The 23,560-nt window shown below is 45.5% G+C and overlaps 1 protein-coding gene across 2 annotated transcripts in view; it reads right to left on the bottom strand.

The window, feature by feature from the left end:
* fancm (FA complementation group M) overlaps window positions 1-23,560 on the bottom strand; it is a 62,886-nt gene that overhangs the window by 19,743 nt on the left and 19,583 nt on the right. For both annotated transcript variants that reach the window (XM_069193198.1, XM_015350263.2), the window contains exons 5-11: window positions 6,731-6,862; window positions 6,378-6,510; window positions 5,621-5,725; window positions 4,903-4,995; window positions 4,086-4,279; window positions 1,381-1,587; window positions 368-608 (exon numbers count right to left, since the gene is read on the bottom strand). In XM_069193198.1, the coding sequence (XP_069049299.1) occupies window positions 368-608; window positions 1,381-1,587; window positions 4,086-4,279; window positions 4,903-4,995; window positions 5,621-5,725; window positions 6,378-6,510; window positions 6,731-6,862 (1,105 nt within the window). The remainder of the gene's footprint in view (window positions 1-367; window positions 609-1,380; window positions 1,588-4,085; window positions 4,280-4,902; window positions 4,996-5,620; window positions 5,726-6,377; window positions 6,511-6,730; window positions 6,863-23,560) is intronic.

The raw sequence follows: 23,560 nt of genomic DNA, 5'->3' as shown, positions 1-23,560 counted from the left end.
AATCTCAACTGCAAGGTATCTAGAGTCTTGATGAACAGGACTCTTCCAGATAAACACCCCATCTGGATCAGCAACCATGTCCAGACTGCTTCGGTGTGATGAAGGAACACAACGCTTAAGACTCTTTCATTCGCTTCTTGGACTTAGAATGGACAAGCAGGTTTAAATATTTATATGACCTTCAATAACTGCTTTAGGAATGTTAATGTGGTTGTAAATTGTTATATGTACCAGGTTACAAGAACACAAAGAACACCACAGCACAAGAGATCTGGAGCTGCACACATAGGAGAGCCACAGCCTGCGCAGTGTCAGACAGCGCCAGCGGGGCACAGAGCTCGGCCACCCCTGCCCACACGCGTCTGACCTGGCCCGCGGGGGTGCGTGAAGGACTCCTGGATCAGGGCGTCGGACCTTCTGCCCCTGGAGGCACGGCAGGACGTCTGCCGGTGCTGGAACTGCCCGCTGGTGATGAACATCTTGTGCAGGGAGGGGCGGACCCCCTCGGGCAGCAAGCGGGGGCTCTGGGTGTACATGCGGAAGCTCTGCTTGCTCCCCATGATCGACTTGTAAATGCTCCTTTTATTGCTCTGACTCTGGTTGTATGTCTGGAGAGAAAACCAGAGAAATGCACTGGATCTCTTTCCACCAGCAGCAATGCGCAGCTACAACAGTATTAATGAACCTTATTCATAACATCTTAACTCCCAAGAGTTCTGAGACATAGGGAACACAGACATCGGAGCTGAGGAGCTCAAAAGATGGGTTATTTTCTCTCAACACTTATAGTATTAAGTGACGGAATAAGATCTGATCAACTTATCCATCTCTGAAAACATTTCTGCTTAGTGTAAAAGCTTTGTTTTGTTTTTAAGGCAATGCAAGTCACATGCCTAGTCATCGACACTGCAGCAGAGAGACATTTTCTAGGATTTAGAGCTGTATATAGCACTCATTAATACAAAGCTGAAAATCAGTTTTGATTTTCTGGCACAACCGCTTATTTCTGGATTCTGCTTTATAAATGGAATTTGTGATCTAAATACACTGCGTGCAGCTCAACTTTTAGGATAGGTGGGTATCTGCGTCAGCATGCATAAGCTGCAAAGGAACAAGTAATAGGTTTATTCCATGCTGAAAAGAGAAGAAAGAAAATGCAACGTTTTGGCCGTGGAGCCTTCTTCAGGTGTGAGCTACCTGAAGGCTCTATGGCCGAAACGTTGTGTTTTCTGTCTTCTTTTTTTCAGCATGGAATAAACCTTTTACTTGTTCCTCAACTTCTAGGGTGCCTTGTACAGCGGTTACAGCTAAATGCGTGTGCCCCAGTCTGAAGCTCTGGACAGCACAGGCATGCCGGGAGCCACAGGCTGCAGGACCTACCCTCTCCTCGCGGCCTTCCGCCAGAATGACGACAATCCGGCCCTGCCGCCGGCGCCCGGTCCGGCCCATGCGCTGCACCAGCCGGATCGGGCTCTTCTGAGCGTCGAAGCACACGATGAGATCCACCTCGCCGATGTCCAGCCCCTCCTCCCCCACGCACGTCGATACCAGCGTGTTGAACCCGCCTCCCCGGAATCGCCGCACCACCTGGACAGAGGGGGACCCCGCAGAGTCAAGACGCTGCCCACTGACGCGAGTGACCAGGTATCTAAATACCCCCGGCTCCCGCAGTCTCAAAAAACACCACCTGCAGGGGACCAGGATTGGGCCTGGGATAGTGTGGATACTCCAGGAGCATGGAAAACAGAGGGGTTTTTAACAGGCACATCAAGAAATACATTGCCTTCGATCATGATTCACTGTGGGATGTCCTCACAGAGCTGGAAGGGGAAAGCGAACAAACAGTCGTACGAGTTTAAAGATAATTAAAGTGTAACACACAGGCTTTTTTTGATAACCTGTGCCGACAATAATGAATCGGCACTGAAAACAAAAACCAAACGCGCACAGGCTTCAGAACAAGTACTTGGGAGTCACGCTTCTGTGCAGAAGGGCAATAGTGTAACTGATGGGTCAGAGATATTCTCTCTGAATTTTAACAAGACTGAAAGCCCAGTAGGAGCCACACTTGTTTAAAAATGTGTCACTTAAAAATAAAAGGGCAGTACATAAGTGTAGATTCAAGAATTAAATTGAATTCAAGAATTAAAAGAACGACCATGCTACTCCAATCTCAATATCTAGCACACACATTCTCAAGCTGAAAGCTGTTTTTTTTTTAGAGGGAACGCACTGTTGTGTTGTGTAAAGAAATGCTGCCGTTTTACTTAACGTTTTATTGACTAGGTATGGTTTCCCCAATCTTTGCCTTCTGCTCCAGATACCAAACTTGTAAGGTTTGATATCGCTAGGGAATTCCTTGAAAAGGGAAATCTCCTGCCATAATTACAGTACATCTCCCCAGCTCCCCCAGTTCAACCCTGAATTAGAAGGAGCGGATTAGAAAATGAATGGAAGGACATCACTCCTACGGATAGAAAAAGTGCACATTTTCAGCACAAAGAACATTTTCTTGAATGCGTTTTTGTTCTTGTTAAAAGACATGCGGTGTCATTACACAAATCGAACAGTTTGCCAATTGCCAACGTTTTATTTAGGCCTTTGTTGATTTATCGGTTTCAAACACCAGCTCGTCTCCAAACTGGAGCCGGACTGCAAACCCCACACTCGTTTCCAGCAGGCGTGACTTCCTAAGGGGGACACAGGTCCCTGTCTCGCAGTGATCTGCTCACTTCCCCGCCATCCTGGCCCATCAGTCAGCACGACCCTCCCTTTCATTTAACAGCAGAAACTGACCCTGAATCAAACATCAAGCACCAGGGTTTCTGGAAACAAGTGAGGAAAAACTAAACATTATTAATTGCTGAAAAACACTTTGCAACCGAGAAACCAGACCAGAGTTTCTCGACAGGCCCCCATTTCAATTTCTTTCATCACATGACTTTGCTCCAGCCAGATCCTTTAATCATATGCTTGCTGGTGGAGTGGATCTAATGCTTATCAAGGAGCTAATGGAAACAATGTTTGCAATATAAAGGACTATTGTGAGTTTTATTTCATAGACCTCGAACTTTTAGTTTGGGTTTCATCGAGGAAAAAAAATGTTTTTGCTAAAAATGTTTATAGTGGAAAAAAACTGTCAATCTCACTAAGGGATTTCAAAACACATACTGTACTGTACAAGCCATTTGTTGTGGCGTAAATAAAGCTATGTGTGTGCAAGAGGCACACTTGTGTCACTAGCAACCTCTCTTTCTGTGGCCAGCTGTGGGGCCACAACTTTCAGACTGGATTTAGAGTCAGCCTTGGAATGCAGGAGATGCCTTCATTAGCATGAGCACGGAAAAAGCTCAGAAAAGCAGGGATTGCCCACAGTTAACATAACATAATAAGATGCTTGTTGTTGACGTAGCTTTTTTAAAATACTCCATTGTATCCATTTCTGCTGCACATCTCTCCTGTTTCCATAATCATATGATGCTTTTGATCCACTGTGCTTTTAAGATGTTTTTTTTCCCAAGCACTTACTAAATAAAGAGGTTTCACAAACAGCAGTAGTTTCAACAAACAAGAGCACATTGCCCTTAGAATTATAACATTGGTTATAATTCTAAGGGCACACAGTAATATATCTCAGCTTGATCCCAAAGAGAATACAGGTCATGTACAGGCACACGAGATAACGCTCCGCTTCTTGGACTGCCAGTAAACTTGGCAGTTTTCTGCGCTCAATAAGAAAGCTTTCTGACAAATCTTCCCTGAAGCAAAACTGTCATCTCACATTGATGGATTCTGAATCTCCAGATAGTCTTTGGATGTTTATAGAGAGGTTTTCCTAAATATTATTAATATCCAAATATTTTTAAATGAGTTAAATTACAAAGAAAATACATTTACAACGTCTTCCAAGAACACTGACTAAAATAATGCTCCAAATATAGGTTTAATTAGACAATTCTTGTAAATAAAAAAAAATAACAATTAAATTAAAGCTCTTCAGGAGTGTGCCATAAAAGCTCCTGCTGTAGACTGGTTAAGAGTAAAACCAGGCATTCACAATCTCTCACAACCACGTAAGCAGGTACCTCAAGCTGCTCCTTCTGTGTGAAGCCCCGGACCCCCTTTCCTGCCGACGACTGGCCCATGAAGGTCATGACCCGCACCAGGGGCTGGTGTCGGCTCAGCATCGCGGCGATCTCCTGCACGCTCTCTCTGAAGGACGAGAAGATCATCACGCGGGTGCAGACGCGATCGGCCGCCCCCTCCGCATCGCCCGGCCCTGCAGGAGGCAGGGAGAGAAGAGATGGCTCATCGAGACCACAAAGGACACAAAGACGCAGCCAGCGCTCAACTTGGAATTTACTCCTATGTGTACAAAGACTGGAAATCATGTTCCAAACTTTCCAGTCTGTCGCACTTCGAAATATGGAGTTTAAAGTTGGTTCCAAATGACATGATAGGCTGTTGTAGGCAGACCAATAATAATAATAATAATAATAATAATAATAATAATTCCTTACACTTATAGATACTTTTCTGGACACTCCACTAAAAGCGCTTTACAGGTAATGGGGAATCCCACCACCACCACCAATGTGCAGCCCCACCTGGATGATGCAACGGCAGCCATAGTGCACCGATATTCTCACCACACACCAGCTCTCAGTGGGGAAAAATCTAACTACAGAAGACGAGGCCTGGCCAGACTCCGGCTCAGAATAGAGTCTCAGAGGCACTACATAGCCAATTAATACCAAATCAATCGCATCCTCTTCAGTCATCTGTGGACAGGGAGGCTGACCAGGAGGAAACCTCAGCAGCTAAAGAGCGTTGGCCGAGTTCATTTGACCTGGCGTCTCTTTCAGGGTTTCTGATTTGTAACGGTGTTGCTGCTGCTGTTACCTGTGTGCTCCGACCAGGACCGGAAATGCTCCAGCACCACCTCCTCCAGCTTCCTCAGTTTGGGGTGGCTGTACAAGAATAGCTCTTCAGGCCCTGACAAACAGCAGCACAGAGGCAACTGAGGAATTCTCCAAGACCGATGCACTTCAGGATCCAGTTATAAAGGCAAAGGCGGGGTTTCATCGCATTTATGTCTGTTTGTTTTAATAAAAAAAGAATCTACTGTCCTCCAACTGACAGAGCAAGAACAAAAGGTTAAGTTACAGAGAAATGGCTCCTAAATCAAGGCTTTATCCATTCATTTTCTAAGTGTTTCACCCAGTTCAGGGCTGCGGGGGAGCCAGAGCCTATCCCAGCAAGCAACAGGCCCAAGGCTGGCTACACCCTGGACAGGCTGCCAGTGCACTGCAGGGCACATGCAGACACACCAGAGCCAATTTTCCCAGAAGCCAATTAACCTACCAGTATGTTTTTGGACTGCACCCAGAGGAAACCCATGCCAACAGGGGGAGAACATACAAACTCCACGCAGACAGTGCCCCAGGAAATGAACCCAGGGTCCCCAAAAAGCTAACCACTGTGTCACCACCCAGGGCTTTAACTCCATCGTTAATAAGTCAACTTACAAACAGACCGATACGAGATTAGGAGGTTGTTGCTTTTCATAGATTTTCAACATGCAAGCAGAGAGGAACATATGCAATGTGGAATGGGGTACCTGCAGGTGGAGCCATGCTGGGCTTCAAAAACTTGGCCTCCATCTCCTGATAGAGCTCCATGAAGTCCTGGTTACGCAGCAGCTCGTTCCTCGCTCTTGGCATCTCTGAAGACACAGACAGAATGAACTATGACATCTGGACACAAGTCTGGCAAGACTCCCCAGGCAGAGGTGTAATGAGGGGGCTGTAGTTTATATGCTGCACCAATATTACAAGGTTCCAAACAGGACGAGGCCATTAGGAATGCTAACTGACCCGAATAACCTCCTTTCTTGGAAGAAGCCAGGGTATCGGCTTCAACAATATGGCTGGAGAGCAAGATCCCTACTCCCACCACCCTTTGTGTACAGACGTGCCTCCTTCGTGGCATTTTTCTACAGTCCCAGCAGAATGAGACCAAAGGCTCAGCACAGCAGCATTTAAACAGAGCAGCAGTGATGGGGAAACAACAAGTGAGAAGAGCTACAGCAACTCTGTACTTCTTGCAGCTCACACCTGCAAGAGGAACTGAGACAGCCCTCAAGGATATCACGAGAGGGCACACTGCACACAGGTTAATATCAGGCAAAGGCACTCCTGCACAAAATGCGACTTTTAATTAATTAGGCCATAGGATATTCTGAGCTATAATGCAAATCGTGATGTTTATGTTTTTAAAATTCATCAAGACTAGAACAAGACTGAAAGATAAACCAGTGCTGTGACTATTTCAGAGCTGATATCTTTTCCGCATCGAAACGAGACTGTGGAACCTACCCTTGCTGCCATCCATGATGCCTTGCACGAAGAGGAACAAGGACCGCAGCCCCATCTGCAGCAGGAGCTCATAGCCGTGGTACAGACTGATGCACAGGGCAAAGTCCCCCTCCAGCACCCCCTGCTGGGCAACCTGAAGATAACGCAATCCACTCTCAAACACTGAGATCGGAACCACAGCTCAGTCTGTTTGTAAATAACAAATTTCTTACAGGGGGGGAAAAAAAAACCTGCATCAAGTACAGGTGAGAGAAGTAAAGACAATCCACTGAAATTTAAAAATGCGGAAATTTAAAAATAAAAGACATGCATCAATCAGAGCATCAGTGGGAGAATAAGCCCCAGTAATTTACCCCGATGTGAGACGGGGGGATGTTCCTGAACTGGTCTCGGGCCAGGATGAGCTGGTACTTGGTGAGGTTGCGAATGTCCCGCTGAGAGAGAACGTTCAGCTGGGTCAGACGGCTTGTGAACTTCTCCAGCACCTGGACAGCAGAGAGAGAGAGAGCAGCCGAGTCAGAAAGGCAAAGCAAATTAAAAGCCTCCCAGAAAGAAAGGAAAAAAAAAACAACTAAAAATTATCCAAGGTACAAAAAAACAGGAAGGGTCTTGTTAGAAATGGTCATCTTATCTTTCAAAAAGTAATTGCCTCTCCAAATAGGTTTCTACATAAACCTGTAACAAGCCATTATGCTTTATGAGTAAATGGAGCACCACAGTTCATTGTATTCAAGAATAATAATCTGTACTACATCTTTGTGTTAAAAAAGATAATAATGTACAAGATTACCTAGACACAAACGCTCCAACAGAGCCCGCCGCTTCAAAAAGCAGATGTCATTTGGAACACAATAAAAGGAACCATTACAGTCCAGAAAAAAAAAGAAATGTGCTCTGCTCGCATGCCCTTTATGTTTCAAACACAATTGGTAAGGCAATTAGACACTTCACCATCTTATCTTCATATACTGCAGGTCGCAAAAAACATTGTCCTGCTGGGTTGACAGTTCAGGATTACGCCAAGATGTGTTTCATTGTGTAACGTGTAATTGTAAGTTCAAGACATTTAAGCATAAAATACATTCAGTAATAATACAAACAGAATCAGCTGGAGTGAGTCACCAGTGCTACAGATGCCAGGTAAAATCAAGTACAGTCCCAGCCCTAGCTGAAGCTGTTAATTCCTGTGACCTTTAGCGACTCGTTTGCAGCGAACTGTTGAATGAGCAGGATGACAGGTACTGTGGATAAAGGCTGTCACTGGAGTTTTTGGAGTCGCCATTCTGTTGTCTGCTGTCTCTCAATCAGTTCGACTCACTGAAATTGGTGGGCTACTGTGCTATTGCTATCCTATTGCTTCAACACATCATGATGTGTAACAGCACTTTACACCTTAAATAGTGGCAGAATCATATACGCTACACTTAATGTGTTTAAATTCACACAAAAAAAGACCAGAAGCAAACATAATCCACCATCTGAAACCATACTTTTACTTCATTGTTAAAATACAAATGAAGTTACATACCGCATCAGTTTTAAAGAAGCAGAAAAGCAGACTAGCTGTTGACAGGCAAGGTAATAACTGTATCTCAGTGCAGTTCTACTTTCATTGTAGTCACCAGCTCTGCTGAAAGACGCACTCCCTGGACTCTGGACGGGCTGCCAGTAGATCACAGGGCGGACACAGACGGACGGACAGACAGACGCACACGCACCAGGGCCAAATTTCCCAGAAGCCAATTATCCTACTAGTATGTCTTTGGACTGTGGAAAGAAACCAGATCACCTGGCGAAAACCCACGCAAACCAGGGTAGAGCATACCAACTCCACCCAGATAGCGCCCCTGAGCCAGAACTGAACCCAGGGCCCCAGTGCTGCAGGGAAGCAATGCCCACCACTGCGCCACCGTGCCACCCTGTCTTTTCATTTCTCAGTACACAGATCCATTTGACCAGACAGTCACACACAGAGCATATGCTTCTTGCTTTTTCATTCTGGGGAACTTTAACCTGGCACGTGCTGAAAACACTTGTGCCAGGACCATAGCACTTTCTACTCCCAGCTCATTGCCATAAAATGGCTGGAGCATTTAACAGAAGGAAGAATCGTGTAAAAAGATGTACTGCCAACCGCTTCAGCACATTAAAGAAAACCTACGGGCCTCATCTCTCGTGCTCCTCTCCCTCACAGCGACTGAATACCTTGTCCTCCTCGTATGAGCAGATCTCCCTCAGTGTGTAAGTTACCAAGGTCCTTGTTTTAGATAGAAAGCCTTTGTTCTACTGCCACTGCAAATAAACTGCTATGCCCTTATTCTGTTACAAGTTTTACTTGCAAATTATAAGAGGACCCTCAGGGCCTTAAACAAAATTGCAGATTAATGTGCCTCTTCAAAGTTTTTTTTGGCACCCTCCTGATCCCCTCATTTACTATACCCTCCCTGGAATGCAAGCACATAATCTCCCCCAACATTTTCTGTCAAAACCGTGTGTGTGCCTACACGTGAAGGGGCCGGGAGGGGGGTTGCTTGTCTGCCTGGGCCTGGCTTTGTCTGCGTCCGGAGGTCTGTGTGTGCGAGCTTGTTTGCCACTCTGACTCCAGTGTCAGTGTGGGACCGCTGCCTGCTCAGTCCCCGAGCAGCAAGGCGCGAGTAACACAGCAGGTGTCGGGACAGAAAACAGCTCTAGCTTGTAATTAGGGACCGGAGGACCAGCGGAGCACTGCCAGGAAACACTGAGCATTCAGCAGTCACACCAGAGGAAGCCTGCAAACACGGGCAGAGGAATGGCACGCAACGTCCTTCTGAACGCTGACTTTGTATTTCAGGAGTAGACCCTACCATCAGGCTGCCCTTTCGCCTGCGGTTAAGAGATGGAAAAACACACATTTGCAGATTTCTAGAGAACCTACAACATTGAAACCTTTCGCTCATCTCCAGCCCTGCATTCAGGCCCCTATATAATGATCAATGCAGGCGATGAGATTAGTGCCCTGGCTTGACAGGCTCATAGACTTACAAATGACAGGAGGAGTCTGGGGCTGGTTTATTAACCACAACAGCAAGACAAAGTCACCAGCTCACTGTGTGTGGTCTTTTGTGGGAGTCTGCAAGCAAGTCTGCCTCCCTGCCCTGCCCATCAACAGCTATGCCAGAGGATGGGCAGCTTGACCTGAAGTGAATCAGTACACGTTCGCAACGTCAGTACTCAGCAGATTCAATACTGGGCACTACTGACTGAGTGCAGCCGCTGACTGATTGTGGGATAATCAAAAACACTAGGGGACCCAAATTCCTGTGCCAATAGAGTAACAACTTACAGTACAGTACATACTTGTCTCTTGTGCAAGGATATGTCCTCATCCTTCACACAACAGAGACCGTTTTTAATCAATGCCTTTGGGCAACAGAAAAGGGAAAGCATAAAGTACCTAACTGCAAAGGTTACAAACCCACTCAAGGCTGTTACCCACCATGAAGGAGAGGGTATGCAGCGAGTTTAATGCCATCTACTTCCTACCCCTTGAGAGACATGCCTACAAATAACCATCGCAAAATAATATCTTGTACTTGTGATTTTGCCCAGAGAATGTGCTTGGGTTCTTCAGTCCTTGTGGTGCTGGTACTTCATTTGTACCCTGAGCAGTGACTCTGGCTGAACTTCCAAAAGCCACTATGCATCTGTGGTTTCAACGTTCTACAAGAAACTAATCACGCCACTGAACCAGGAAAGTTCGGTTCCGGGCTGATCCCTGGATGTCACACAAATCATACATCTTGCCTTGGCTCAAAGCAAATGGAAAGCAATGAGAAAGCTTTCTATTTACTAGCCACTAGGCAGCTCCTTGACACACAGTCCCATAAATTAAAAAATAAGGTGTTTTATGCATGATTCTTCGGATATGAGCAGTACCAAATGAAAAAAAAAATGAAGCGTGGCTGGAAAACGCAAAGCTTACGAATGAAATGAGTGAAAGGCGGACTGATGTAGTCGTCAGCGCTGTTTTACTTGGACCTTGTGGGCTTCAGGAACTAAGAGGCGACACTGCGAGATGAACTGCTTTCAGAGCCATGGCTCGGCAGGGCTCTGGGACACAGGCTGCCCCTCACAGTCTCAGGTAAACTGAACTTTTGCCGGCTGCTCTCAGAGTAAATCACTCAAGCTTCCTATCGCTCATCTACAATTCTGAAAACCTCTTGCGCAACCCCCATTACACTTCTATTGTCCATTCCAAAAAGCCAAATTAATTTTAACTGCGATTTTGTGGCTTTAAATGCAGCAATCAAAACCTTCCTGTTTACAGCAATTTCCGAAGAAGGGTAAACTTCTAGGTCCAGCAGCACAATGCTCTTCCATTGAACTACAGGATTCAGGACACAATGTACTTATCCCACCTTTGTGAAGAAAGGAGGACAAAGATTAAATCCACTTTCTGCAGCTGTACTCAGAAACTGACAAAAACACATTTTTTCTGATCATTTTGTTGTGTGAATTCATACTTCCAATCCAAGCGTTGAAAGCACCTTACCCTAACCACTTTCATTTCAGCTGAAAAGGTAACTCAGAAATGCATTTATTGAATCGAAATGCATTTCTCCTACCAAGAGAGAGAAGGTCTTTATCATCTAATGACTAATGGAGATGAGGAACTTTTATGTTGTTTTTGTCCTATAAAGACACTCCCGTAAAATGGCTAGCAGGGTTTTACAGAGTCTTCCAAGCAATGAAGCGATTTATTTCTCCTCAAGTTTTCTGGGAATAAAAAAATTACAGAAACCAGTATGCAATCAGAGATCACAATATCCAAGTCACACAGGAGAGAAAAAAAGCAAAAGCTGAAGAATTTATTAAACCAGATGCGTGCCTGCACATCTCTTAATCCGCTCTGAAGCGAGCTGACTCAGTGGCATTAATTACTAAATTTGAAGTCTTCTCCTAAAAGCCTAGCCTGGTAAAACAGCTTTTTAGATCTGTACTAAAAGGACAAATGGATGTGCTGTACGTAGAACTGCTGTCTTAAATTTGAGCTGTTGAAACTTCACTAGTGTTGTGTGCTTCAGGCAGCTCCTTTCTTGCCTCTGGTACTACTCCACCCCGATCAGTTACACTAATGAAGTCATGCATCGTGTTCCTTTGCGGTCATTTTCCTGCAGTCACCTTGGACACCACTGAAGTGAAATAACATGTTCTGGCTCTGTGCATAATGTAGTTTGGTGCCTCTATGGTCAGGACATCACATGATTTAAGACTCACATCTGCTGTGAGACATGCACAAGCTTCGGGACTACCAAAATGAGATTTTGCAACATGTAGCCTAGTGAAAGCTTTGATAGCTGCCCAGAAGTTTCAAGCCCACCTTAGGGGTTCTAGTGGAAGAGAGGACCCTGTGTGAATGACTGAAATAAAACGCGCTCTGACAGGGCTGCTCGGAGCCCTGAGAGTTGAGTTCTCAGCAGGGACACACAGGTCAGCTCCTGTCCCCCGCCTCCTCCAGATGCACGACTCCATCACACTCTCAGACACAACACATTCTCCTTTTCTTGAATGTGATGTGAACGTCAAATCATTTGAATTTTCCCACACTGCACAAACGCTGAAGACACTCGTTTCCAAGAGCTGCCAATCTGCAGACGAGGACATTGAAATTTCGTGCCTCCTCTGCGATTGTAGTCCCTGCTATTCTTTCTTTTCTGCTTCACCCCAAAACGTTTTCATTGCCAGAGAGAGTCACTGCAAATGAGGTTGGGTAAAGGTTATTCCAAAACATTACTTTTTTTTTCTCTGCCAAAACACTTTCTATCGCATGGGTTGGAAATGACAGCAAAAGCACATATTATTTTAAACCTGCAAGGCTTTTGTAAATGGGAAGCATATTCATCAGCGCCTACAGAAGAGCACACAGATAGCAATTTGTGAATCAACAGCACAGAGCCAGGAGCCAGAGGAGCATGTCCGCCTGCCCACAGCCTTGTGGCTATTAATAACCTGTCAGATAGGAGCAGAGCCCAGAGATATCTGTATGAGAGGGATTGACAATAATCCTGCCATATGCCCACTTGGATATACAGTACTCTGCTAAAGTACATCAATGCCCAGAATTAATACGCGATCCACCCGGATACAGGTGTCCGGAATTAGGAGCCTTCAGGCCTGGCAGATTAACATAGGAGTGTTAATGATACTGTGACTGATAATGTTACCAGCACAAAAAACATCAGGCAATATGCAACAAACTAGACCAGCAGAAAGAGTTGACAAAATGGCCAGAAAAGAAGTAACGAATGCATCAGTTCAATGGAACAAAATGTGCTTTTTAGCTCATTTTAATCGTTTTGTTACACACCTTGGGCTCCCAATCCAGGTCCTGACTTCCCCCACTCCTGCTGGCGTTCATTGCTGATGAGGTCTTTACTGAAATTATTCCTGAACTGAACCAACACACTCCATGGTTAGAACTTTTGCAGGTCTTGTTTTTCTACTCAGAGGTTGTGGTTTTTCAGTTGCTTAAGAGACGCAATGAGAGATGCCCAGGAGGTCACGGGGTCACTGTGTCCCCAAGTCCAGTGAGCTCTGGCTGACTCCCTCAGCGGTCATACTAATCTTTTCAAATCTCTGCACTTCTTAACATGGATGTCTAAAAATGCACAACACACCATTTTTCTCACTGACGGTCAGGTCTTCTTATTTTTTTCCTGCACGCACAGTTCTCGCTACGGAAAACACCCCCCTTGCTATCACAGAGTCAGGCAGTTTTTTTTTTCAGAACCGCACATTCTGAGCTACAATCTCTTTCATTACAAAGAAAAAGGTGGCGCAGGCACCAGCAGGAATTCCTGAAATAAGCGAAAGGCACCCCACACCGTCCAGCGGGTGAACCAGGGGACAGAGGGTGCGACCCAGTACTGAAGCACGCTCTGTCTGGAAACACCTGCTGAAGGAGTCTTGCTGTGGCCTGTGACCGTTGTTCCTCCCCAGTGAGACACTGGTCAACCCCCACTCGGCCCAGACAGCATGCACACCCCCCTCTCGTCACCCGGCCTTTGGGTTTTGGCTACATCGCATCACATGACCTTCGCTGTTGAAGCAGGATTCGCCAAGTGCTGGATTCTTCCCCCACTAGCAGGGAGCTGGGATTGACGTCGCGAGACAGGTGAGTTTGACCCTGCTGACAGTGTGTTGTTGCCATCGCAATGCTGCTCAGCACCAGAGGGACCGCAGGTTCAGGCAGGTGGTGTCTGTGCTCGACTGAGGCGTCAGTTGGTGCTGAGCTACTGCCTGTGGGGTCACCACTGGGCACCCCTAAATCAGCATCCCCTTCATCAGTACAGCCTTGCTGGAACCCCCTCTCGATGTGTTTATCTACTCTAGATGGCGCTGCTGTCCGTCACCTGGGGGCCAGCCTCACACACGGCACACTGGGAGAGCTGGATCTGTACAGGCAGGTGCCCACACCAAGGCAGTGCCATTCAGAACGGGGAAAAAATGTGACCTGTAGACGATTAATCTTTTGCCCGCTGATTTACTTCATTTCAAAAAGTGGGGAAATAAAATAGAACAGTAGAACAATGGCTGAAAAGTAAAGAGATGACATCACATCTCTAATCTAATCCTAATTATGGTAAACCAAATCACTGCATCTTTCTGTGAATGATCTTTATATATCTTTTTCAGCTGACCTTTAGAAAACTTGGGCTAAAACACTGACCTTCGAGCCAGACGTCAGACTTTCACATGAACATTACTCATCACCACCCAGCGAATGGCGAGAAAGAACTCAGCTCTTTCATCAAGAAAAGAAGAAAATGTCCCACTATAAACCTTATAGAATGGAGGGAGCGAAGAAGACCACTTTAATTTCGTCCAATAAAAACGCTCATCCTAAATTGAAAATACTTTTACAGTAGTAGGCAGCTAAATATATGTGGTGTTTTTATGCATGATTTATATTTGTACATAAAAACAGATGACGTACAGGAACCCATCCCATTCCTCTTTTGGAATCCATGAGATGAGCTGAAATCAGCTGGGCGGCGGCTCTCTCTCTGTACCGTCAGCTCCCGGTACAGCACAGTGCTTCCCAGTGAATCCTACAAGAGCCTGGGGAGGATGGGCAGTGACCCCGCTCAACTCGCACGCTCCTCTGCTCGGATTAGCGAGGGAGAGCCAATTGCATTACCATCGCCTCCTCCTCCTCCTCCTGGGTCCCCCCTGCCTCCCTAACGCCAGCACGCTCCAGTTCCTGTACGTGACAGGCTGCTCCTGCAGCATGGAGGCCAGCGGAGCACATGCAGGCAGCGCCGCCCTGGCTCTCCCTGCGCCCCGCACTTCCCTCTCTGGCCAGCAGAGGGCCTGCTTGCCGCTCACGCTTCCCCCTGCCTTTCCTCAGATTCGCTCGGTGCTTGGGGCCCTTCCCTGCACAAACTGGTCATTATTTCATAAATACTAGCTTGCCTTAATAGTATTTTATCCCTCTCCGCTTGCAACACCTCATTTCTTCGTCCTCTCCCCAGAGTATGAAGCAGATCAATCTTTTCCCGGGCTAATTACATTATTGATGCTGCAGCACGGACAGTGGTAGTTTTTTCTCCGCAGAGCTGGGGGAGTGCGGAAGGTAAAAGACCAAGAGAGAAATGTCAGATGTTCTTGCAGTGTGAAGTAGTACTATTTAATGACTGATTAACCCATGTTCAATTTTAAAATCAATGCTTTTCAGCTCTGCGGTTTCTATGCCTTGACTTCATTTGATCAGGCATTTGCAGATGGCCACAAATGGTGCTCTCGAGACAAACAGTCAGGGAGTCATTCGAGTTTTCTTCGAAAACGCAGCTCACTTGGCTAGCCTGCCCCAAGCTAAAATACACCCTGGTTCTGCGCAATGTGTGGATTCCAGTGTGACCCTTGCACGTTTAAAATTAAAGGATTTCCACGTGTCTAAAGCAAGGTCAAAGAGTACAAATTGGAAATGGTGGTATGTCTGAAAATCAGCAGAAAACAAAACGCCTCGACAGCTCCATATAATATGCATGAAAAACGTATATTAATCAAAACTAAAAAGCAGATAAGATTGGGGAGACTCCGGGACTAAGGAAGATCCCTGAAAGGTAGCAAACTCCATATTTCTCCACAGACAACACATAAATCGCTGTTCTGATTAACAGAGGCACTCTACCCTGGTTACCAATCATGTTTTTCACCTCAGCTGATCGAGAACATCTCATCACCTCACCTCGCACTCCAACAGACAGCTGCTCCCAGTCACACACACAGAGACACACACACAGAGACACACACACACAGACACACACACACAGACACACACACAGAGACACACACACACAGACACACACACACAGACACACACACACAGACACACACACACAGACACACACACACAGACACACACACACAGACACACACACACAGACACACACACACAGACACACAGACACACAGACACACAGACACACAGACACACAGACACACAGACACACAGACACACAGACACACAGACACACAGACACACAGACACACAGACACACAGACACACACACAGACACACACACAGACTCCCGTCCTCTGCGTCTCTCACTCGGTCCGTATTTATTCAATTACAGTGCTGCGTTCAGCCCCAGACACTCAGGCCGGGCACACAGGGTCTCCCAGGGTCTTCCTGTGCTTGAGGGTTTGGCTTCCTTTACATTTTAGAAGCCCTTTCAACAGGAGGAGAGAAAGCAGCTTCACTGAGCCCCTGTGTGATCATGCGGAAATCGGGTTGCGAGAGGCCGAACTTTTAGAAACAGATGTGAGCTGTGCCGGGGACAACAGTGCAGGATTAAGTTGTTTTGTTTTGCCCTGCTGTTTTTTTCCCCGCCTGCGTACAGAAAATGGTTGCACTGTAACTAAAATCGAACCGCCGTCTCCAGGTCTCAATCCAGACAGGAGCGTTTCCGGAGCGCTTCCGGAACAAAAAGCCCCCCAACCCTTGTGGGCCTTTTTTCCCAGACCTGGAAACAAAACTTTTCCAAGAAAAACAGCACCATTCATCGTCGGCTCCATCACTCCCTGTGAGACCAGACTAGAGACAAGAAATGTACCTAAGGAGCTCCTGACTAGTTGGCTATCATCATTTAATTAAAAATAATTTTAAAAAACCCTCCAGTATTTGCAAAGCTTAGTTCTCTGGAGCCCAGTTTTCACTCAGTCTCCCAGCTAAAGCTGTAACTCAAGCCTCGTCACGGACTCTAGTCTTCTAGAGACCTTCTGCTCCGCAACACGAAGACCGACTTCAAAGAGGCCGAAAGAAAACTGCAGGACTGCAGCAATCCCGCACGTGTCCCATATGAGCTCGCCTGGCAACCTCGGGGCACAAAGGAATAAAGGAATGCAAACCTGCAGGTACGTTAAAGGGGAACTGCATTCTGGCGAGCTCGGAGGCTGCACACCTTGGCAAGCAAAAAAGAAGTGTTTAATAACTGAAGAAAGAGATTTGTCTGTGTTCTCCCTGGCCGCAGCCCCTGTATCTCCCCTGAAGCAGAATCTGGAAGGCTACTGACACTCTGGGGGGGGACAGAGCTCCTCCTGTGGGTGCCCCATCACGTGACGGACCTGATGGACCAACACGCTGGGTCTCCCCTGGGAGCCCCCAACAGCCCGGATCAGCCAGATCAGCACATGGGGCTTCCCTGTCACAGACTGTCGGTGGAGATGACGCCCCCCCAACCCCCCCAGATCTCACGGCCCTCTGGGTTCTTCGCTTCATCCGAAGAAACCGAAAAAAAAAAAAGACATCCAATTTCAAGACAAGAACAAGTAAAGCCCAAATCTGGCATGCCCAGGTCCAGGTCCAGTTACTGGTGAGCCAGCAGGAAGGCCGAGGATGACATTTACAATCTAATTTTGTTAACTGTTAACAAAGCTGGTGCAAGGAACTTCAGTGACCAGCACACCTCTCTGAGCTCTCCGGCAGGCAGGGTTTCAAAGTAAAGGACATCACTGCACTACAAGTGTTATAAATCAAGCTCTATTAGTTTTAATATCAGACTGGGATTACCTGCAAACTAACTACCTTTACACGTAATGACATACACAGATAATATTGTTGCCAAGACCTTAACAGTCTCTTTATTGAGGAACACTCAAAATATTTTCTGTACAGCAAAGAAATACAATACAATACAAAACAAAAAATAATCTGTCAGTGACACTTCTATAGACCAAACTCCAGAGAGAACTATGAGGCATACTACATATTGCCCCATCAATAAGCAAAAGTCATGAACAAAGACTAATAATTTTGAAATCGTTAAAAGTTGAGCATTTATTTAAAATTATAAAAAGATGAAAAATTCAAATTAATCCAACTGCGCCACACGTAAAACATTACATACCAGCCAATAAGATATATATATCTAAGTATTATATTTCTTATATATTACAAATTCTGGATAAGCAAAAAAATGCTTTAGTTCTAAATGAGGTTCTCTTTGCACAGCAGTTCCTGATTATCTTCACCAATCTAAGGGGTTAACCCCCTGCGTAAGAAGGATTAACAATGTCCTTTCAAAAGCCTCAGATGCAGCATCAGAGTGGGAGTCATCTGAGATTCTGCAATCAACTGAGATTGATTGCAAAACCTGTCCACCACAAGGCAGCAGCTTCAAAGGAGTCTTAACGAGCACAGCACTTCAAGACCCCTAACACGTAGGGTAATGATACCCCATTTAACGACGGGCCTGTTATCTTCTCCTGTTGATTGTTGCAATTTTTGTGGAGTACACTAGCATCTTCTAAAGTTCACCGTGCAAAAATAGTGTTACAGTACAACATCAAAGCATAAAAGGCTGCACAGGTTTCGATTGCAGATGCAACGATTAGGGACAATGAGTGAGGTCAATTTATCTAGTTTTTTAAGACAAAGAATGAAATTTAATTCATGCAGCTCAATTCAAGCCACGTGAGTCAGTAACAAAACAGCTGTGGCGTTATCAATGGGTTGCACAGGACAACAATGTTAAGACGCACACAAAACCTACTGGAAGCTGGTAAGAGAACAAAACATTTTTAGGTTCCTCTGTCCTGTCTGGAGATCAAGATCGCCTGTGACATTTAAAAAAAGGCAGACGAGATGCAGTTGTGCACAGGGGTTTGCTAAATCCACAGGGGGAGATTCTAGCACACCTACAGAGAGCTGGCCTGCTGTGGGACCGCACTCTCTGCAACCAGAAATCACCGCTGCAGAAAACGCAGAGCAGGCGGGCAAACTGAAAGGTCGGATTGTAAAAAATCAGCGATTACAGGCAGATTACAGGCTTGTCTGGAAGCATGAAGGACAAACAAAGACTGCTTTTCACATGCGGTGGAGAGTAGAGCAGGACATGAAGGGAAATTGTGGGTGAAAGGCTAAGCATTTAGACTGATTTTCTACACTGACCTGGAAATACTTTGTCATTTTAAGTATTTTGCACTAATGAGTGTGGCAAAACAAGGAATGACCAAGGAAGTTCAATTAAGTTGATTCTCACTTTCCTCTCTTAGAACCTAAATGCTATGTCATTTGCACTGCCGTATTACTGTAGGACTCGACAAAGTGTGAGAATGATTTATTTCTGTGAATTTCTGCATGTGGTGTTTTTACAACATTATTATTAACAAAAAAAGCTGAAGCTGCAGTCGTTTTGTGTGGCATGTATCTTGCAGCTGAATATCTGTAGGTGTTTTCCCAACACTCTCATCACCACTCTTTAATTTTGACTCTACCCTCTGCCAGCCCGCTTTCTGTTGTGTTTGGATTCAGCTGTCTGGACGGCATGTCAGCCTTCGCTTTCTTCAGACATCAGTTTACATTTTGGAGACAAGAAAAGAATTGCATGACTGTCAGTTCATCATCATAAGTATTCATTTCCATCTCATAAATGACACGATACACGTGTGCAGACAAGCTTACTTTCTTTCAGTGTGTCGAGGTTGGACATCCAACAGCATTTTAAACAGTAATTAAAATATTTTTAGGAAACACTAAACTAAAAAGGTTATTAAACACATTGGATAAGGAGTACAAATGTGTTGAAACTTGACAGAACAAATAACCGTGCTTTAAACGTTAGCCACCAGGTGACAGTCAATCCTAGCATCCAGCTACAATTAGCATTACTGGGAGAGTGATGAAACAAGGCCAAGATGAGGGCAAGATCTCATCTTGCCAACACGCCTCTCATTTCGCCTGTGGAAACTACCAGACTGAGTGAGATGAGACCGTGCTGAGACGCCAAAGAGCAGGGACAGACTACGAAACGAAGAACAGAGGGTGCCCAGACAGGAGTCGGGCCGCCGCAGAGAGAGAGCTTGCCGAAGCAGGACATCCGCAGCTGCAGGAGCAGAGAGGTAACGAGAGAGGAAACAGAATCTAACCACCATGACAGAAACGACTGCGGATTACAAGATCTACCAACAGCAACAGGCAAGGGCTGCATAGTAGCTGGACACCGTGGACAGCAGGGACAGCTTGGAGTAGATGACATCGCCTCGGGATCTCTACTGACACATACAGCAAAACCAGGCTCACCGTTTAAGGCCTGCGGTGCTAAAACTATACATGTTTAATGCAACTCCACGCTCGGATGACAGGCAAATTGGTTATGTCACTAACATACAACACAAAAATTACTTTAGCTGCTTGTCTTGCACGATCAACACAAACCTAATAAGACTTCACTGAAGCAAATCGTGGAATAGCCAAGGTGCAGTTCTGTGGTAAACGTTCACGAGTGACAGCGCAGGATGCTCTTCTTCACGAAAAGGGCTGTGGGAGTATGGAACAAGCTACCCAGCCATGTTGTCAAAGCTGATAACCTGGATTTATCCAGGAAACAGCCGGGTGAGATCTTTGGACTGCAGCATTTATTATGTTCTTATGAAGAAACAAAACTTCTAGATGGTTTCTTGGCCAGAGAGATTCTTAAATAATCCAGAAAAAAAAAACAGAGAAATAGCCTTCCGTGAAGTTTATGTTTGTTAAAAGTCTGCAAGCCTTCACGAGCATGGACATAGAATTAAGTCTGTGTAATGTAAAATTACATTTGGATTTTTAAGCTTTTTGCTTGTCCATCGTTAAGATCATTTTTTTTTTCGTAACAGATCCGTGGGACCTTTAATAAAAAAAAAAGAGTGTTAAAATAAAATGGCTGTTATATGACTTTGGCTTTGCTTTATTGCTCCCTTAAAACAAGTCAGATCATCACAAACTATACCATGCTGACTATGATGATTAATCTTTACAAGACCCCAGGACACCCCAGGGGAAAAAAAAGATGAATAAAAGACTGATGAAGACTATATCTGAAACCTTTCCTTTAGCACCGTATGGAGGGCCAGGCAGCCCACAATTCCACATTCCACAGGAAGGGGATGGAACCACATTCCAGAATCATACACTGCGGCTGACCGATATGACACCCCCCACACACCTCCAGTGTTACAGAAGTCAGTGATGGTCCCAACCTGCTTCTCCATAGCTGTGTAAAATGGTAAAAAGAATTTGGTAAACAGCTCAGGGAAACACCATCTGTGTGCTTCTGACTTTAGTCATTTGGGTCCAAAAGCAAGAGTCGTATCTGCCAGCGGGAGGTGACAAGTGCTTGAATCAAAGCCTGTTCTCATTACTGTATTGATCACGTTTGTACACTGGGAACAGATATCACACCTTTTCTCCCCTTCTCTGATCATAACGAGACTCTTCTCACTCTGAATGTCAATAGGAGGCTTTAACAAAAAGTAAAAGGATAAACTATACATCTTACGGACTCCAGTCTTTGTGAAGAACATTCAGACTGGCAATTAATGAACTGAGTGGGAACTAACAAACTTCATCCTTCTTCCAGAAAGCTATTAAATAAAAGAGATGTTACACTGTGCTTGGCCACGGTGAATAGGCCATTCAAAAGAGAAACATACATTTAATCTTTTTCTTCCATTCTTGAAAAACTTGATACTTGGGGTTATTTGGCAGCAGAGCCACTTCTGATGGGGGGGGGGATCAATAATTTGGGGTACCCAGCTGCAGTTCCCATGGAACAGACCTTATTCGGTTATTCAAGAACAGACTGTTATGGGTTATTTAGAATTAACAATTCAGAATAACCCACTAACCAAGCTCTTGATGTGCAAGAACAAATCTCTTAGATGCAATAAAGGCTAATTCAATTCAATTAATTCCATAACCAGCTTGTCTTTGGGAGGACCCTGGAGTAAGTGGATAAAACTGACAGAAATGTGCACACAGAAAGGTACCCAGGTCTGCACTCGAACCCGGGACCCTGGAGTTGAGAGGCAGCTGCGCTAACCAGCAAGCAACCATGCTATGTCCTTGCATTCATTAAAAAATGAACATTGAAAGGCAAAAGTAAAATGTGAATGTAAATATTGAAAACCAGTAAAGGAAGGTGTATTGTCCACTTAAGAGAAGCATTGTGGAGAAATAATTCGAAAAATATGGTTTATTGAAACAGAACTTATAAGAGAGACGAGCTCTGTCTCCTCTTCAGTCCCTCGAAAGAATTTCCAATCACATCATGTAGACGGTATAGAAAGAAGCTTACAAATACAGTAGTGTGCTTACACAGTATGTGACTGTCATTCACAGGCAGGTGAGCTTCGTTGCTGTGCTCGGAAAGGAAGGCTACACGTCTAGCTTGTCTCTGCATCCCTATTTCCCAGGCTTTGACAACCCTTCAAAGTGAACTCTTCCTGTTTCCAATTGCCTATGAGCCTTTTGCTCCGGCCTGTTAAAACCTAAATTACATGGGATGCATCTGTCCTTTCCCTTGTCTTGACCTTTATCCGTGCATTTCAATAACTGCATCCGAAACCTCACTTAAATATTGTTTTCTTAGGCATTCTAATGACCAATTACGGAGCACTGCACACAAGATGAAGACAGCACTAGCACCAGTGAGCAAAGATGCCGCTGGGATACACTACACTTCTCCGAGCAGCATCGTGAGAATAGACCGAGGGAGGAAAAACAAAAATCAATTTTGCATCCCAGGAATGAAATAATATTATGAAAAAAATCATATAATTAGGCCAGGTAAAAGGCAAGCAGAATAGAATGAAAGAAAGACAAAAGAAAGAGCCTTGAGCCCTGGCTGATCTGATGAGCATCGCCGGTGTCATCATATAAGAGGACACTGACATAACAAAAGGTTTTCCAACAATACCGACTCTTAGTTGGCTCTAACTGACCTATAATTAGGTCAGGTTTTGCAAACAGAAGCGCTGCTACTGCCGATTCAGTCAACATGGACCAGTTGCATACACCCTCAACGCAATACCGACTGCGCTCTGGGCAGTGAAACCCCCCCAGATTAGGACAGGGGTTCGGATGGGAAGCTGAATCAGTGGGCGCCGAAAAACAGAAAGAAGAAACAGCATTTTGGCTGCAGAGCCTTCTTCAGCCTTCACAACTGTAGGTTCTGCAGCCTGAACGTTGTGCTTTCTATTTCTTTCCGTTAATACTTTCACTAGTACAGGCGAGACGGAGCTCTTCTTGAGTCCAGAATATCCAGAGTTTGTTTCTGTGTATTTTAAGGTACCGGCCATGTTTCCTCATACCCTGTTGTAGGGGAAACCATAAAAACCGCATCTCATTGAACACACCAGAGGTACCATTCAAAAGAAATATCTACACTTCCATAACCTTCTCCCTTTGGACTTTCAACTTGAGAAGGAAAATAAACATGTTGCGGTGCCTTAAGGGAGACAATGAGATGATCAGGGAAGAGTCGCTGTGAGATTTGGGGTTTATTTGACGCCGCCGCCGCCGGCGGGAGGCCGACAGGTGTCCGCGTGCGAGCTCGGCGCGCGTCCTGCAGATGGCAGCCGCGCCGCGAGAACGAGAGCGGTCCGAGCGCCGCGCGCTGCGAGCTGCGGCTCTTCTCTGCTGGGTGCGCGAGCGAGTGCCGGAGTTTCTCGCGTTAAGAAAAAACAACAACAACAAAACAAGAGGCGTTAACCGCCCTGTAAGAAAATAAACATGCGTGCGCCATGAATAAAGTGCACAATCATCGAATGCAATTGTAGATCGATTCTTCTCGACAACTGCCTCAGTTTGACAGCCTTTCATGAACGCTCTTCCTCCTTCCTTTCCTGCCAATCCGCACCAGCAACTGATTAAACCGGATTTG

This window comes from Lepisosteus oculatus, chromosome 8 (assembly GCF_040954835.1).
Source record: "Lepisosteus oculatus isolate fLepOcu1 chromosome 8, fLepOcu1.hap2, whole genome shotgun sequence".
Taxonomy (NCBI): domain Eukaryota; kingdom Metazoa; phylum Chordata; class Actinopteri; order Semionotiformes; family Lepisosteidae; genus Lepisosteus; species Lepisosteus oculatus.
This window is presented reverse-complemented; position numbering and strand designations above follow the sequence as displayed.